This window comes from Marmota marmota, unplaced genomic scaffold, assembly GCF_001458135.2.
Source record: "Marmota marmota marmota unplaced genomic scaffold, marMar, whole genome shotgun sequence".
In the NCBI taxonomy this organism is placed as follows: domain Eukaryota; kingdom Metazoa; phylum Chordata; class Mammalia; order Rodentia; family Sciuridae; genus Marmota; species Marmota marmota.
Window position 1 is genome coordinate 30,156,871 of NW_026000016.1, and position 14,869 is coordinate 30,171,739.

The window sequence follows — 14,869 nt, forward strand, 5'->3', positions numbered from 1 at the left end:
AAAAAAAAAAAAAAAAAAACATTAAGAGGAATAGGAGCGAATGTAGCTCAGTGGCAGAGTGCCCCTGGGTTCAATCCCCAGTACCGGGGGTGGGAGGGTGAGGGAGTGGATATTCCTCCCCCCCTTGCCAATAGTTATAAGGAATAGAAATGATGTCACATACATAACCCAGTGTTCCACATGCCTAATACATAGTAAACAGACTATAAACAGCCCTCTGTATCTTTGCAACTACAGTTTTTTGTTGTAAGACTTACTTTTGTGAAAGTGCATATTCTTTGTTCCATAATCATTCTCTAAGAAATATAGTTTTGTATTACCAAAGCATCTAGTCCTCCAAACACTCGCTCTTCCAAGGGCAATAACAGATCCTGTCTTTGATTCAAAGTTTTCATCACTTAAGAAAAAGAAACTAAAGAGAAAGAAATGGTTTTGCATTGAATTTCTATTATTTATAAAACAAGTATATTGTATTTTTAAGCAATTAGTTATTCAAACTGATTTTATTCAGTGAGTCACAATGAAAAATGTCTGACATTTCAGATAAAATACAGAATAGTCTGAATTAATAGGGCTTTTTTTGTATTAGCAATTGAAATAAAACATTTGACAACCACTTTCTCACTTCTCAAATTGTGCTTAGTTAATGCTACCCCTTGAGTTCTTATTATGAAAAACCTATGTCCCTAAATTTGTTACTGAGAAGAGTACAGTGTTGTAACTCAACATTTAAATAACATCATTAACAATAATAATAGCTGTACCACTCAGTAAAGTCATATGGAAAAGAAGAGGGAAGAAAGAGTGATCGTGAACTAATAAATGCCTCTGAACACAGGGCAGGGACAGAGGCGGAGTCCACTGGCTGTTATATGGGAAGCAGCATGTGTCACCTCCCCTTCTATTGGCTGTTGATCCAACATCAATACAACACTTTAGGAGCCAAATTACTAAACAAGCTGCCAATTAGGCTTGCAGTCAGCTGGATAGATTAGTGGCTAAGAGAGGCCGATACAAGATTTTCATCTCTTGAGCCAATTACGCAAGTGAATTGCCCTCCACAGTACTCTTTGGAAGATTTGAGGGGAAAGGACTGACTTGGCTGTAATAGATATGAGATCCAGCAGGCAGGGCTGGGAGCAGGAGCATGCAGAAGGGTTAGTAGGCTACGTTTTGCTACAATTGCCCAAGCAGAAGGAGAGCCTTCTAGGAAAGGACTTAAAGGATTTAGCACTGCCAGGAGCAAACGAAAAGGAAATTATGGTAGTGGTAGATACTGTGTTGAGACTGAGTTGTTCCACTCCCAGGTCTTAATCTCATAAAATAAGGATGAGAGACCAACAGGGGATCTTGCTGTAGAATCATTTTCCTTGAAAAATGAAGTATCTATTACTTTTTTTTTTTAAGATTGTATTTCTATATGAAAAGACTTAGATTTGAGGAATTAAATGTCCTTCTTTCTTTATTTCTTCTAAGTACAAGAAACTGCTTCATTTTACTTTATCTTTAGGAAAACAAGAAATGAAACCAGCATTTAAAAAAAAAAAAGAGAGGGAATGAGGTTTTTTCCATTTTTATAAAATTACATGCTTGAGAGTAGAGTGACCACCCCTAAGCCTCGATGCTTAAAATACCAGCATTTTAAAATATCATAGTGAATCAGTTATCACTTGCTATTCACTTTAGAAATGAAAATTGACCATCATTTAGCCATCTGTAGAGAGATTTAAATTGGCCTCATATTTTTTCTTAAATATTAAACAAATTTTGAAGTTGAACTTTTGCAAGCTGTTATACCAAAAATAAACAGATGTGTAGCCTTACGGCAGCATTAGACCTCTGATCTGATTTTAGCTTATGGACAGAATTAAATTAACTCATGGCAATCATTGAAAAATTAGGAATAGTATACAAAATGCTAAAGCATTGCCCTGGCATACCTGATCAGCAGCTGCTCTTTTGTACATAACTTCAAGGTCTGTCTGGGTTGCCACCATAATCATAATTTCAAAATAAAAACCCAGTTGCTTTTTTGTTATATTAGCATGATTTTTGATAAAAGGCTGTTCTTTTTTTATAACCAAGAACTCCATCCTTTATTCTCTCTCATACACATACATACATACATACATACACACACACACACACACAAACACAAACACAAACACACACACACACAATCCCTATTTATGCTTATTTGTCCTGATCAAACAGTAAATTATTGTTAGTCAAAAGTTTTCTCTTTATATCAGCCACTACTATTCTAACTGCACGTTCTCAGAGACTTTTTCTTTTTCCCGTTCCATGTCAAGGTACTTGTTTCAATGAACTAAGAATCCGTTTGATAAGTTTAAAGCCAAATGATTATTGTATAACTTAGTTCTTACTCCCTGTATTGAATTTAGCAAGTGACAAAGATTATTATTGTTAACATTTTGAATCCTAAACTATATGAATAATGAGAATACCAAAATGTTTGATAAAGGACCTTCAAAATCAATTTTATTATTGTTATTGATGCTTGAAGATCCTTCTGTGCCTTATATTACCATCCTGACAGAATCTCAGTGGAGTAGAAAAGAGAGTTCTAAAACTTTTGTCTTCAAGTGGAAGAGTGTAGGAGTAGGGAAGAAATTACTCTCATAATCCTGAGTCAGGAGGAGATCAGTGATGAAGGGAAAGAGGTGGAGGGGAGGGAGGATTATGTTGATACCAAGGAGATGTCTGAATCATGAGCCTTTGAGAGTATTAAGCTGCCCATTTCCATCTGTCTAGAAGACACTATGTATATTTCAGAGCAGAAATACTCTAAATACCAGGATGGAGCTGGTATGTATATACAACAGTCATCCTGCAAATCTTTAAAGAGACTTAAGGAGGACTGTTGTGAAGATGTATGTATTCAATATTATTTTCTCTGATTTTCCCTCTTGACCTGATTCTGTTTACCTTAAAACATGAAGTGTGAAGAGAAGAAGGAATGCAAGAGACTGAATAGTGAGTGACAAGAAGAGGTTCATAAGAGTGTAAATTCCTAGGAATTCAGGATGTCATCAGTTGTGCTTTTTGTTTGGTTTGGTTTCATATGAGTTTTGATTTTATTGCATGTCAAGGTCCCAGGCATATAGGGTGTAAACTCAGCAATTTTCAGAATACCCATAAGGCTAACATGGTAATGAAAATAAATCCATTTGTAGAATATTCATGGTTTTCAGAGGACTTTCTTCTACATACAAGATCTCATCCCTTTGTGTGCAATAGGCAGTGTATGTTGTGTTGTGCCTGTTTTACATATGCGAAAACAGAAGCCCAGAGAAATTAAATAGCTACTAAATTACCCTGCTTCTAAATGGTAGAATTGAAATTCTAAGTAGTATCTTTCTTCCATTGTTTCCTCTATGATAATAGATACCCAAAAATGAATAAACAATGCTCTCTGAGACCTTACCAAAAAAAAAAAACAAGAGAACATGGGTTTTTTTGGCCTCAGAAGATCTTCACCTGTGTCCATACTAAAGTATATTGTCATTTTCTCATTTCAGGATTTGTAGGTGAAAACGCCCAGCCAATTCTAGAAAACAACATTGGAAACCGAATGCTTCAGAATATGGGCTGGACACCTGGGTCGGGCCTTGGAAGAGATGGCAAGGGGATCTCTGAGCCAATTCAAGCCATGCAGAGGCCAAAAGGATTGGGACTCGGATTTCCTCTACCAAAAAGCACTCCTACAGCTACTACCCCCAGTTCAGGAAAATCTGCCTAAGAAGAAAAAGCCAAGAAGAAATGTTTTACAATTTTTATTCACTTATCCCATAGTTCTAAAATGATCATATGGTTGCTGGTTTTGAAGCAGAAATCTATGTTGCCTCAGACTCATCACTCTAGTTTCCTAACTGCACATAGTCCTAACATCGTGTTAGAAAAGGGTTTCATCACAGTTCATGGTGCTAAAGTGAAAACATAAACCCTATACATTTTTTCAGTAATTTCCAACTGTTTCTAAGTATGAAGAAAAGTTCATTTATTTTATTTATTTTGATCTCAGATGTCAATGCTTTCTAATGCTTTGCTCAGTTCTTGTCTGTGCATGATGCCCAGGTAGAGGTGAGCACATGCACTGTTATCTAAAATAGGATAGACTATACCCACAAAAAATGTGAAAAATAAATAGGATAGTCCAGAAAGGATTGTATCTCCAATCATCCCATCAGTGGAGTTCTAAGTAAATCTCTTAACAGACTTGGCTGTTTCATATTCCTTGAATTTGGCTTTATTTTAAGGATTTTTAACCAGTGAAACCCATTAATTTTCTGTCTTTGGACAATGTAGTAAGAAGTCCATAGATGACAAAGAGCAATTAATGTTTGCCTCAGACATTGTGACAAAAATAAACCTCATCATTGTTATCACCAGAGTGCCCTCAACATTATTTTAATGCAGATATTATAAAATTTACCTTGTTTAGAACATAAAATAATTATTGAAAGAAAAAATGTATTTTTTAAATTCACCATGACTGAACTGTAAATTCTATTCATCCAGACATCTACCTCTCTTATCCCAAAGGCTAATATTTTTTTAAGATCAACTCAAGTTTAGTAAACTGATTTTTAAATTTAAATCATTAGAGTAAATTGAATCAATTTAAATAGGTCTCCCAAGAATTTAGATTTCTGGCAATGGCCTTAACCTTTTTAAGATCTAAACTGTTACTTTTAGCAAAACAACTCATTTTTATTTTACGCCTCTTACGGGGTTATTTCTGAATAATTTGCTTCATAGAATCAGAGATTCTAAATTGCTCTTAGTTTAGAAAACGTTGATTTGTAATTATCTTTATTACTAAGGACTAATAATTATTATTAAATGGTTTCTACAGGTTGATTAAAGGTAGAGATAATCCATATGAAGCATCTTTCCTATTGCCAAAAAAAAAAGTTTTAAATCAGTAGAGAAGATTTATGCATATAAAAGACCCTTTTCAGGTGATCCCTTACACAAAATTTTGCCAATGAGAAAGGGAAGTTCAGCCCACCATTTGAAAGCCTTGGTGATTTGCTAAATAGGGATATTGTAAGAGGACAGGGTGTTAAGGGAACTATTGACTACCAGTTGATTTGCTCTTTTGAAACATTCATACTAAATAAAATAATAACCCTGTTGTAGGATTACTTTCTACAAGTTTGTCTTTAGAAATTTGCCATTTTTTAATGAGTTTTTGTTCTAAATGTTCATTCTACTTATTTAGTAGGAGGAGGAAATGAGAGATTACATATAGGTCTTAAAATTTCTTTGTAATAGTGTTCTAAGGTCTATACAAAAAGTTTTTGTTTTGTTTTGTTTTGTTTTAATACCATTGCCTGAAAATCTTTTAAAATCCCAGAATTTTCAAAAAGCCCCATTTGGACCCACTGTTAACAATGAGGCCATTGCAACACTGGTGTCAAGGTCCTGGAACTTGACTGTTGTTTTTCACTTTACCTTTTTCTAATGGATGCAAAACCCTAATAGTGAAGACCAGTGTATATACCAAACTGGTAAAGTGGCACTCCTTAATTAAATAGTACAGTCTTTATGAATGCTTTTTATTGCTGCCATCAGAGACAGGTACAAATCTTCTAAAGCAACTCCTTTAAGATGTTTACTTAGCTTCTCTACTACCCGCAAAATCCCATCTTCATATTTTCCACTAACAGAAGAAAGTTATTTTACCTAGAGCCTGTATATGGCTCACAGACTGCTTAACACATTTTGTATTCTAGTGAAGTATTTAACTATGCAGAATATACGTATAAACACCCTAAGTAGAGAAGGAACAACACACCAAGCTAACCCCTTGTTCCTATAGAAAATGCCTTCACCATTCAGTCTTTAAGAAAGATCAGCATAGATCTGATATTCTGATTGTACCTAAAACTAATGGGAGAAAAGACAATTTTTAATAGAAATCTAATGGTTTTTAGATATGAAACTCACTGACTTATGTTTTATATGTAGTTATAATACTTTCAGGTAATATGCCCCAAAGCATCCAAAGGAGTTGATGATTTAGAATACATCATTCATACCTCCCTAAAAAAATAGTAAGAAATTTCTTCTGCTCCCTCATGAAACCATTCTTTTGTATTTAACAGATTCATTAGTTGTGCTAAAACTTTTTAAGTGCATAGGTAGGTCTCTTCACTTCTTATCCAAATTATCCAAGAGAGGCTGAGCGTGACCATGTTAACGATATTTCTTTTTTCTTTGTACTTTTTTCCTTTGTACTTGATGTTGACCCAACTATGTGCTAGAATCATTTCCTTTTTTCCTTTCTTTTCCCTAAGTATAATTTTTCAGGCTACATTCTTCTCAAATTTGTTTGCTCTTATTTGTAAGTTATCTGGCACTTCTTTAAAAGAAAACCCTTTGCTAACTAAAATTTGCCAATTAATTGTCTTAGTATTTGAACACATAGATTTTATAACTCGTACTGTGGTGATCAGGCAAGTTTCAGCAGTAGGGTTGAAGATAGGCATGATGATGTGTACATATAGATGTGTTTACAGTGCACATATGTACACAAAACAGACATGATTGAAAAATATTGCATTTTATTAATATGTTTATTTTAATACTATGAATTGGTATTCTCCTAATTAACTGACAGTTGCTTCTCTTCAGTACATTTCATCTTATGCAGATGTTTCATAAAAGGCAAGAATCACTGTTGACATAGTTTTAAAAGCCATTTTCACCTCTGTTTTGTTTTTCAAAAAAAAAAGTGATCTAAATTGGTATTGTAAAATGAAATTGTTAGTAAAGAATGTCTTGGACTTTTTTTAGCCTTTTTTCCTTTGGCAGAAAGCTATATTAAGGTACAACAAAGAAGTGAGAGAATAAAACAATGTTTTAAGAATGTTATTTATAAGCAGTCATTGTCTTTAGGCTTTAAATGTTTCCCTCTTAACCTTAAAGTAATAAAAAATAAAGGTGAACATACTTTACTGTTTTTAAAATTACTACCTTGTGACAATTAACATTAATTCATGTAGTTAAACTGTGAACTTTAAGCTTTGAAAAATTTTCTTATCTAAAAAAAAGTTAGAGAAAAACATTGGTAAATATATTTGACTCACAAATGTATTCATATCTGATTGTGACCTATCCTGACACATTTTCTTGTTTACTTTTGTTTTCCCCTGTAGCTGGCTAGATTATCTGGGTGCAGGCCTCTTTCCACTCAAGAATTCTGTGACTGTAACATCATAGCAAGGTTCAAGTTCTCTCTGACCATTTAAAGAAGCACATGTGTTAAAATCACTCCATTTCCTTCTGGAAAGTTGTATCTCTCATAAACCTGCTTGGGTATTTTAAATATTTTGGTATAGTTACCAAAGTTTGAGTTTTGTTTACTACAAGAGACCTTTCATTATTTGATTGAATTTTATCTTTGCTCCCAAAAAAAGTAAGTCAAGTTGTTAAAGAACATGGATTTTTTCTTTCATCCAACAGGTATTAAATACTCATTTATTTAACAGACTTGCAGTAATATATACTCAACTGACAAGTGGACCATGAAGACTCCTTCTGCTGGGTTCCTACTAAGCAAAGACTCGTTACTTTACACACCTGACATTTTAAGTAGATCCAGATTTGTCTCTAGTGAGTCAGTGCCATTAACTGCCAGGAGTATGATCTACTATTGCCACTTTGAGTTTTATCTGTACATTAGAGTTGTCTCATGTCTTTGAATTGTCAGACAGTTTAAATCATTTCAGATTCACAGGCCTCACTCCTGTTGTGTTGCAGGATGCTGTGTGTTTACGCCTTAATTGTTAAAGGATGAAGTTAAGTAGCAAAGGCTTTTTTGTGTGTTTCTTTGGGTGTTTTTGTGCCCTTTACTTCAGATTTTCAAAGTAAATCACTTGACATTTTAAAAGCACATGTAATGCTTGATTTTTCAGCTATAAGAAGGTAGATATAAGACTATAGTGTCCCAAATAAAAACTGCCCAGACTATCTTGTTTGCATCTTCCTATTAAATTTATAAGACACTTTCATTCTTCTTGAACACAGCAATGTTTTAGTAAATACAGAATGGAAAATAGCAAAGTAACTCAATATATGTTTTCTGAAAGTAAACACTCTTCAAATCCCTTAGTGAAATAAATTTTTTCATATGCCAGAATCTCACAGACTGAACAAGTGAGTTTTTTTTTTTTTTTTAAAGAAAAGTAAGGAAAGGAAACAACAGTTATGCTAGAGACCATGGTGCTAATCTGCACTTCTGTAGCTCCTCGTGGGTAGCTGTAATCCATTATGGAAAAAATACAAGTAAACCATGTTGCAGATGGGAAGTATGAAAGTCATAAGATAATTTAGGGGTGAATGTGAAGCACTTGGAAGCAGACATAAATGGTGTGGGTTTTAAAATGCAAAAGCACAGCATTTCTAATACACTGGCAATAGTGTCTTTAGATCTCAGCAGTGAATACAGCGGTCTACCATCTAAAGCTTGCTTCTGGACCCTCGCACATCTTCATACACTGATGCTTTCATGACACTATTTCTAATTCTTATTTCTTAAAACACATCTTAGTCTACTCGTCCTATTTTAATATCACAGGACAGCCTTCCAAACGGAGGAAACAATTGCAGAGCACACGGGAAACCAGCATGTTGACTCCCATGCCATTGTGTTTTTCCATTAGGCCCCTTAACAACTCAGCTAGAAACAAGCGGCAGATTTTTTTTTTTCCCCGACTCAGTGAGTAATTGTCTGCGCTGCAGTGACAGATGTGCAATATAGCAGCTTCTTCAGGAAAAAATTAACAGTTTGTCCAGCATGTCAGCTCGCTCTTTTTAGTGCTTGGGAGGTCTTGGCCCCATTATGGATGATTTAGAAATTGAGGCAAGCAAAGACCAGCTGCCTTCGCTGAAAGCCTTCGTTAGTCGCCCTCATCTGCATTCCAAGACTCAATCATGTCCAGAAATTGGTGGAGCCCCTCTGGCCACAAGATGAGTATGGGCTGACAATGCCTTGATTTGTTGAGAGAGAATAAATGGGTTTTTCAGAAGATGAGGAAATATCACCATTACTGGCCAATTTACAGCATTTTATCTGTTCTTCAAACATGTCACTTTTGTTATTGTTGCATGGTAATTACATAGTGAAACAGAAAGAAAACAAATTCTGGTTACGTATTCAGATGGATTGCAAAATCATATAATCCTGATAAATGCCCATTTATGATACACATGGATGAAAGGTTCATTTTAATTTTGAATGGCTAGCTCAGCCATAAATAGGATATAGGATTAAATTCCAGAGAATCTGATTACATCAAAGCAAACAGTTTTTCTCTTTACTTTGAGATTGAGGGCAATACCATAAGGTATTTTCACAAACAGGATTGTCCTGAGACAATACAAAAAGGGAATTTGGAATTACATTCTCTAAAGAATGAGCACTCTTAATGAAGCTAGAGAGTCGTCTTGCTCTAGGGACCAGTCATTCCCAAGGACTTCTCAAGAAGTCAGTGAACTCTGCCAGAATATTTCCAACATGTAGGAAGAGCCCAATACTTTGAAGCTGACATTCTTGGTCAGGTCTCCAGTCAAATATTTGGAAACTAGAAATCAAAGCTCTCCCTTACCTCTTTTGAAGATTGTTTCTCCCCCATCCACAGGTAATTGGCATAAAGGAACATTGCCTATGAAGTTTAGCTGAGTGTGTAGATAACAAAAAGCACAGAGATGAAAAGGAAGAAGTGGGAACAGCACCCCAGGACTACCTCTTTAAAATGTTAGGTGTGTAATGAGTCTTTGCTTAGTAGGAACCCAGCAGAAGGAGTCTTCATGGTCCACTTGTCAGGTGAGTACATATTACTGCAAACCTGTGAAATAAATGAGTATTTAATACCTATTGGCTCCCAATTTCGCTGTGGAAGAGAGAGAGATGAAAGAGACACAAGAATGCTTAACTGCCTTGGCCTAGGGGACACGTGTCACTTCTGTTCTTGATCCATTGGCCAGAACCAGCCACATGGGCCCAACTGAGTCCAAAAAATCTGCCCATAGTAGGCAGCATATGGATATCTGATGAGCTCTAACTAGTTCTGCCACATAGTCTTAACAGGATATGTCCACACAGTTAAATACCAAAGCAGCAGACACCACATTCTATAGAACCTAAGATGCCATTAATTCTGAGATGCACTTCAATTTTATGTCCACGGAAGAAAGGAGGAAAAAAAAAAGAGAAAGGAAAGAAGAATGAATACATGCCAAATTGTTATCTATCAATGTATCCCAATTTTAGAATTGTTTGTAAAAAGGATAATGTTTACAAGTTTTGAACAATAGAGCAGAAAAAAAATCTAAAAATGTTAGGGAAGTCTGCATGACTGCATGGAGCTGCTCCTTGAAGAATGATAGATGGGGTTTACCAAGTGTTGAGAGCCACAGCTGAAGGGGCCCCAGCAAACTTTCAGACTGCCAGCTGATGATTGGCAGCGGCCCCAGCAACTTCTAGCTGATTGGCTCCTCTGCGGTGATGCTCATTGGGCTGTTTCCCTGCCCTTTCAGACTACGGAGCTGCTCATTGGGGGACTTTTTTGGCTGATGCCAAGAGCTGAGAACTTCCGTGCTAATATGATGTGATACAAAAGACAGCCCGGAGTGACTCCCAGTGGGTGGCAATGCCCAACCCAAATACCTGCTATATGATTTGGTGCTAATCTTGCTGGTTTTAAGCTTCCTTTGCTGAATTTAGGAATAGTAGCTTTCCTCATAAGGTTATGAGGATTAAATAATGTGCATAAAACATCCTAGCACAGTGTCTGGTGTAATGGGCTGTTTCACTCAGGTAACCTTTCCCTTTCTGTTTCTAATAAAGTAAGTTGTTCCTGTGTGTTACTCTTCTTTGCAAAAGGCTGGGGCTAGAGGGTGGGAGAGAAGTGTAACTCATTTTCAATAGCCCCAGGAAGGATAGTCCTAGCAAGCCATTTTCCTAATTTCATTGTTATTGATGAATAAGTTCTATGACTCCAAAAGAGAGTAGGTTCTTAAAAATATATTCAACTACAAACAATAAAAATACAGAATTCAACCTCCTGTACTCAATGATATCTGCAAATCCTTCAGCCATGCCCACCCAGGCCCCTGGAACCTACCACCACTCTCCCTTGCCTCTGCTGCTGATCTTGCAGAAACAAGAGGGTGAGACACAGACCCAGTGCCCAGCACTGTTAGAGAATATAGTAAGTCCACAACTGTATGAAAACCTAATGTTTTAACAGTTTCCCCCAGATGGGCTGCTTGTTAAAGATACTTAGGTTGAAATTCTGTCTTCAGTCTTTTCTTCAAGAGTATATTCTGGAGCAGTTCCTATCAACCTACAGAGTATATACAAATCATACCCTGGTGACTAAAAATATTTTAGTGCTCCCTCTGAGCACTAAAAAAATTGACATGATCAAACTTTGTTCTCAAAGAGGCACCAGAGAACAAGAATGTAATTGAGAAAGACAATCCTAGAAGAATCCTAAGAGGTCACTACCAACCTTCTTCCCACATCCAAATTCAGTCTTCCATGAGGAACCCTGTTGGATCATCTGCCCAGCTCTCTTTTGTATGAGATGTGTTCTGGACCTTACCACCTTCAAATCTCTGCTGAAGAAAATTCCCAGGAATTTAAAATTAGGACTAAGATATTTCATTCTAGCTTTTGTCTGACTGTTCTCTTGAATGGAGGAGTCATTGAGAATCAGGGAATCAGAGAAAGTGATGAAGAAAAGGAATAAAACAAAGGAGCAGAGAGAATGAAGATGGAACAAGAAATGTCTGAGCTTCCTGCAGCCCTAGAGACCTTGCTCAATACTGTTTGATGTCTCTTTGGAAAAAATAAGGACATCGCTGGGAATGTAGAAGAAACAATCTCTTCTATGAGAAAGTAAGACCTCTCCTTCAATGGGACTGGCCTTTTCCATTATTGGGTAGAATACTTGTAAAAGCTTAGGCCAGTATTTATTAAATATCCATCATAGATTCAGATAAAAGAAATCTAAAATCATAATAACAGTTAATTGTCCAGTTTTTAGGGTTTTATGTTAGCAGGCAAGAAGGTAAAATAACAGCCTGTCCAGGTTAATACAGGACTCCTGAGCATTCTAAAATTCTATAATTCTTTCCTAAGAACTTATCCTCAGTCCCATAAGGCACCCCTTTATTTTATAATAAATGTCCCCTTTTTTGTACAGGCTAAATTAAGAGGCTTTCTGTTACTTCCATATAATACTAATTCTCTGCTGGATGTTAGCTAATATTTAAATGTATTATAAAATGCTGAAAAGTACAACTGTACTTGACCCACTGAATTTTCTCTGATTGTGCAATCATCTAAGAATTTATAGTTTTAAAGGAGCTATTACACCTTATAATGCTTTAATAAAGTTCTACCTTGTGGCAAGAGAGCATTTTAAAGGACTTGGCCTTATTTTTTCTTTTTTAAAAAATTGAGCCCTACTCTTTCAAATTCTGTCATTCCTCTCGGTAGAGAAGGCTTAAGGGGCTCACAAGATTGGAAAAGAATTCTGAATGCTACTTTACTTTTCAAATATGTTAATTGATATATAGCATACAATATTTTGCACTTAGCATTTTACAATTTTTACAGAGCATTGCAAAGCTGTCAGAAACAATTCAAAGCCACATCCTTTGGTCTTTCCATCCCATCTTGTTGTGCCTTCTTGCTTATTACACATTCAGGAAAGTGAGCCTTGGTATTGATTATTAAGGAGAAATGGACGCCATGGCTAAGATGGTTCCCTTTGCAGTCAGCACCTGCCCCTGTTCACTGATACAGTCTTCAACTTCTTCCATTCAATCAGATGGGAGCCCCAGAGCTCCATCTATAGGGAGTAAGCAACTTAAAAATGAAAAAGATGGCAAAGAGCAGTTAGTCTGGTAGGCCCTAGGGTTTGTTTTCCTTTTATATCTGGGACCCAAAGCAAAGAGTTACAACAGTGAAAGCAGCCAGGGGTCAGAAGACCTAGGTTCAAACCTGGTCTATTCCTTACCAGTCCAAGAAATTTACATGAGTGTTCTGGTTCCCCAATCCAGATTTACAAATGAAGCGGTTGGACAGGAAATGAAATTGGTATTTTCTCAGTGCTTCCTCTCTTCTGAGGATTTCCTACATAACTTCCCTGCGAATCTCACAGACAGGTATCAATCACTACCTCTCTTTGATACTTCTCATTTATAAAGATTAGGTGGTACTTCCTACTAATTCTACTAATGTACATTCTAATAATTTGGACTTAAGTGGGAAAAATCTCATTACTAATTAGCACTAAGTTCAAATTATTTAATACTTACGGATGTTATTGTTTTGTAGGCACCTTACTAGCTGTTTAAATTAACATTGAAGCTGGCATGATAGCACATGCCTGTAATCCCTGTGGCCTGGGAAGCTAAGGCAATAGGATCACAAATTCAAAGCCAGCCTCAGTGAGGCCCTAAGCAACTCAGTGAGAGCCTGTCTCTAAATACAATACAAAAAAAAAAAAGGCAGGGGGTGAGGAGTGGACGGAGGGTGTGGCTCAGTGATTAAGTTCCCCTACGTTCAATCTCCTGTACCAAAAAAAATAAATAAAAATAGCATTGAATAAAGTTTTGATATCTAAGCTAGCATTCAAATCTGGATTTGCATGTAAACAGTGTTTATATAGTATCAAGAATTTTTAAGTCTTTTATTTATTTTCTGCCCTATAACTTGTTTCTGCCATTAATTAACTTGATAAAACTACATAGTGCACACGCATACTAGCCCAGCTCATTTTGCAATTTACAATTTGTGGGATCCACATAACTAACATTTCTCAGTGTCCCTGGTATATGTCTCGTGACCAGTCAGCATCCTGTTCATAGAGAATAAAACTAACTTGGCAATATGGCCTTGGACAAGAGCCCAAGCATGATTTCCCAGAACAATGAAGAAGAAAGTGATGGTTTTTCTTTTAAAGAACTGGTGTCCAGAGTCAGTGACCTTCCCTCCATATAAACTTTGAAGAATTGGAATGAGTTCAAAGAAAATCAAGACAAATGATAAAAGGCTAAATAAAGGGATCGACTTTAAGAAAAATATATGCAATGAATAATGTCAAATTTACTAAATAATAGTCACACAGAGGGTTTAATAGCCACAAGAATTATAAAGACACGAACATCCAGGAGGAAAAGAAGTTTTTCAAGAATTACCCTTTAGTTCTAGAAAGTGAAAAGTATATATTAGTCTAAACTTAAAAAAAATAAAAAGAAAAAGAATTATGTTTTACAAAGGGAAGCAGAAAGACATCTATTCTAGGAGAAAACATTAAACTAATCAAAAGAGGAACCAAAATGAAATCTAAGCCTAAATTAGTTGGAGCCCTTAATAAATTGATTGGAGGCAACAGTATGGCCCAGCTCCAGGATGATAGGCAGAAATAGTCTAACACATGTAAGAGTCTACCCTCCTCTCTCTCCACACCACATTTTGAGATAGTTGGCTTAGGGAAGGTTTGGTTTTGGATGCATTTCACACCAAGCCTAGACTTTTTGTTCACTCTTATTGATGGGTAGCATAGAGCTTAACCATGGTCCTTCCTAAGTCTACTCTTGAATCTGACTTTTGTAGCTGTGCAAATAGCCAAAACACCTCACAGGTCATTAGGCTAAATAAACAGCTCATTACAGAGTGAAATAGACCAATGACAGTTGTATTCTATCAATGCAGACTGTGCCCACTCCCTATCACCTAATTAAATGCCACTTGCTAAGTCTTTATGGAACATCTACCATATGGTTACCATGAAAATTTGTAAGAATTTTCAGTGCTTACGTT

General features: G+C 36.1%; 1 protein-coding gene across 2 annotated transcripts in view; it reads left to right on the forward strand.

Moving 5' to 3' along the window:
- The window catches only part of Gpatch2 (G-patch domain containing 2), a 170,770-nt gene extending 163,769 nt beyond the window's left edge, over window positions 1-7,001 (forward strand). The window contains exon 10 of one of the 2 annotated variants that reach the window (XM_015483640.2): window positions 3,543-7,001. In XM_015483640.2, coding sequence (XP_015339126.1) covers window positions 3,543-3,763 — 221 coding nt within the window. In that variant the 3' untranslated portion in view covers window positions 3,764-7,001. The remainder of the gene's footprint in view (window positions 1-3,542) is intronic. The other variant, XM_048809353.1, reaches the window with a different exon arrangement.
- Window positions 7,002-14,869: the final 7,868 nt, after the last annotated feature.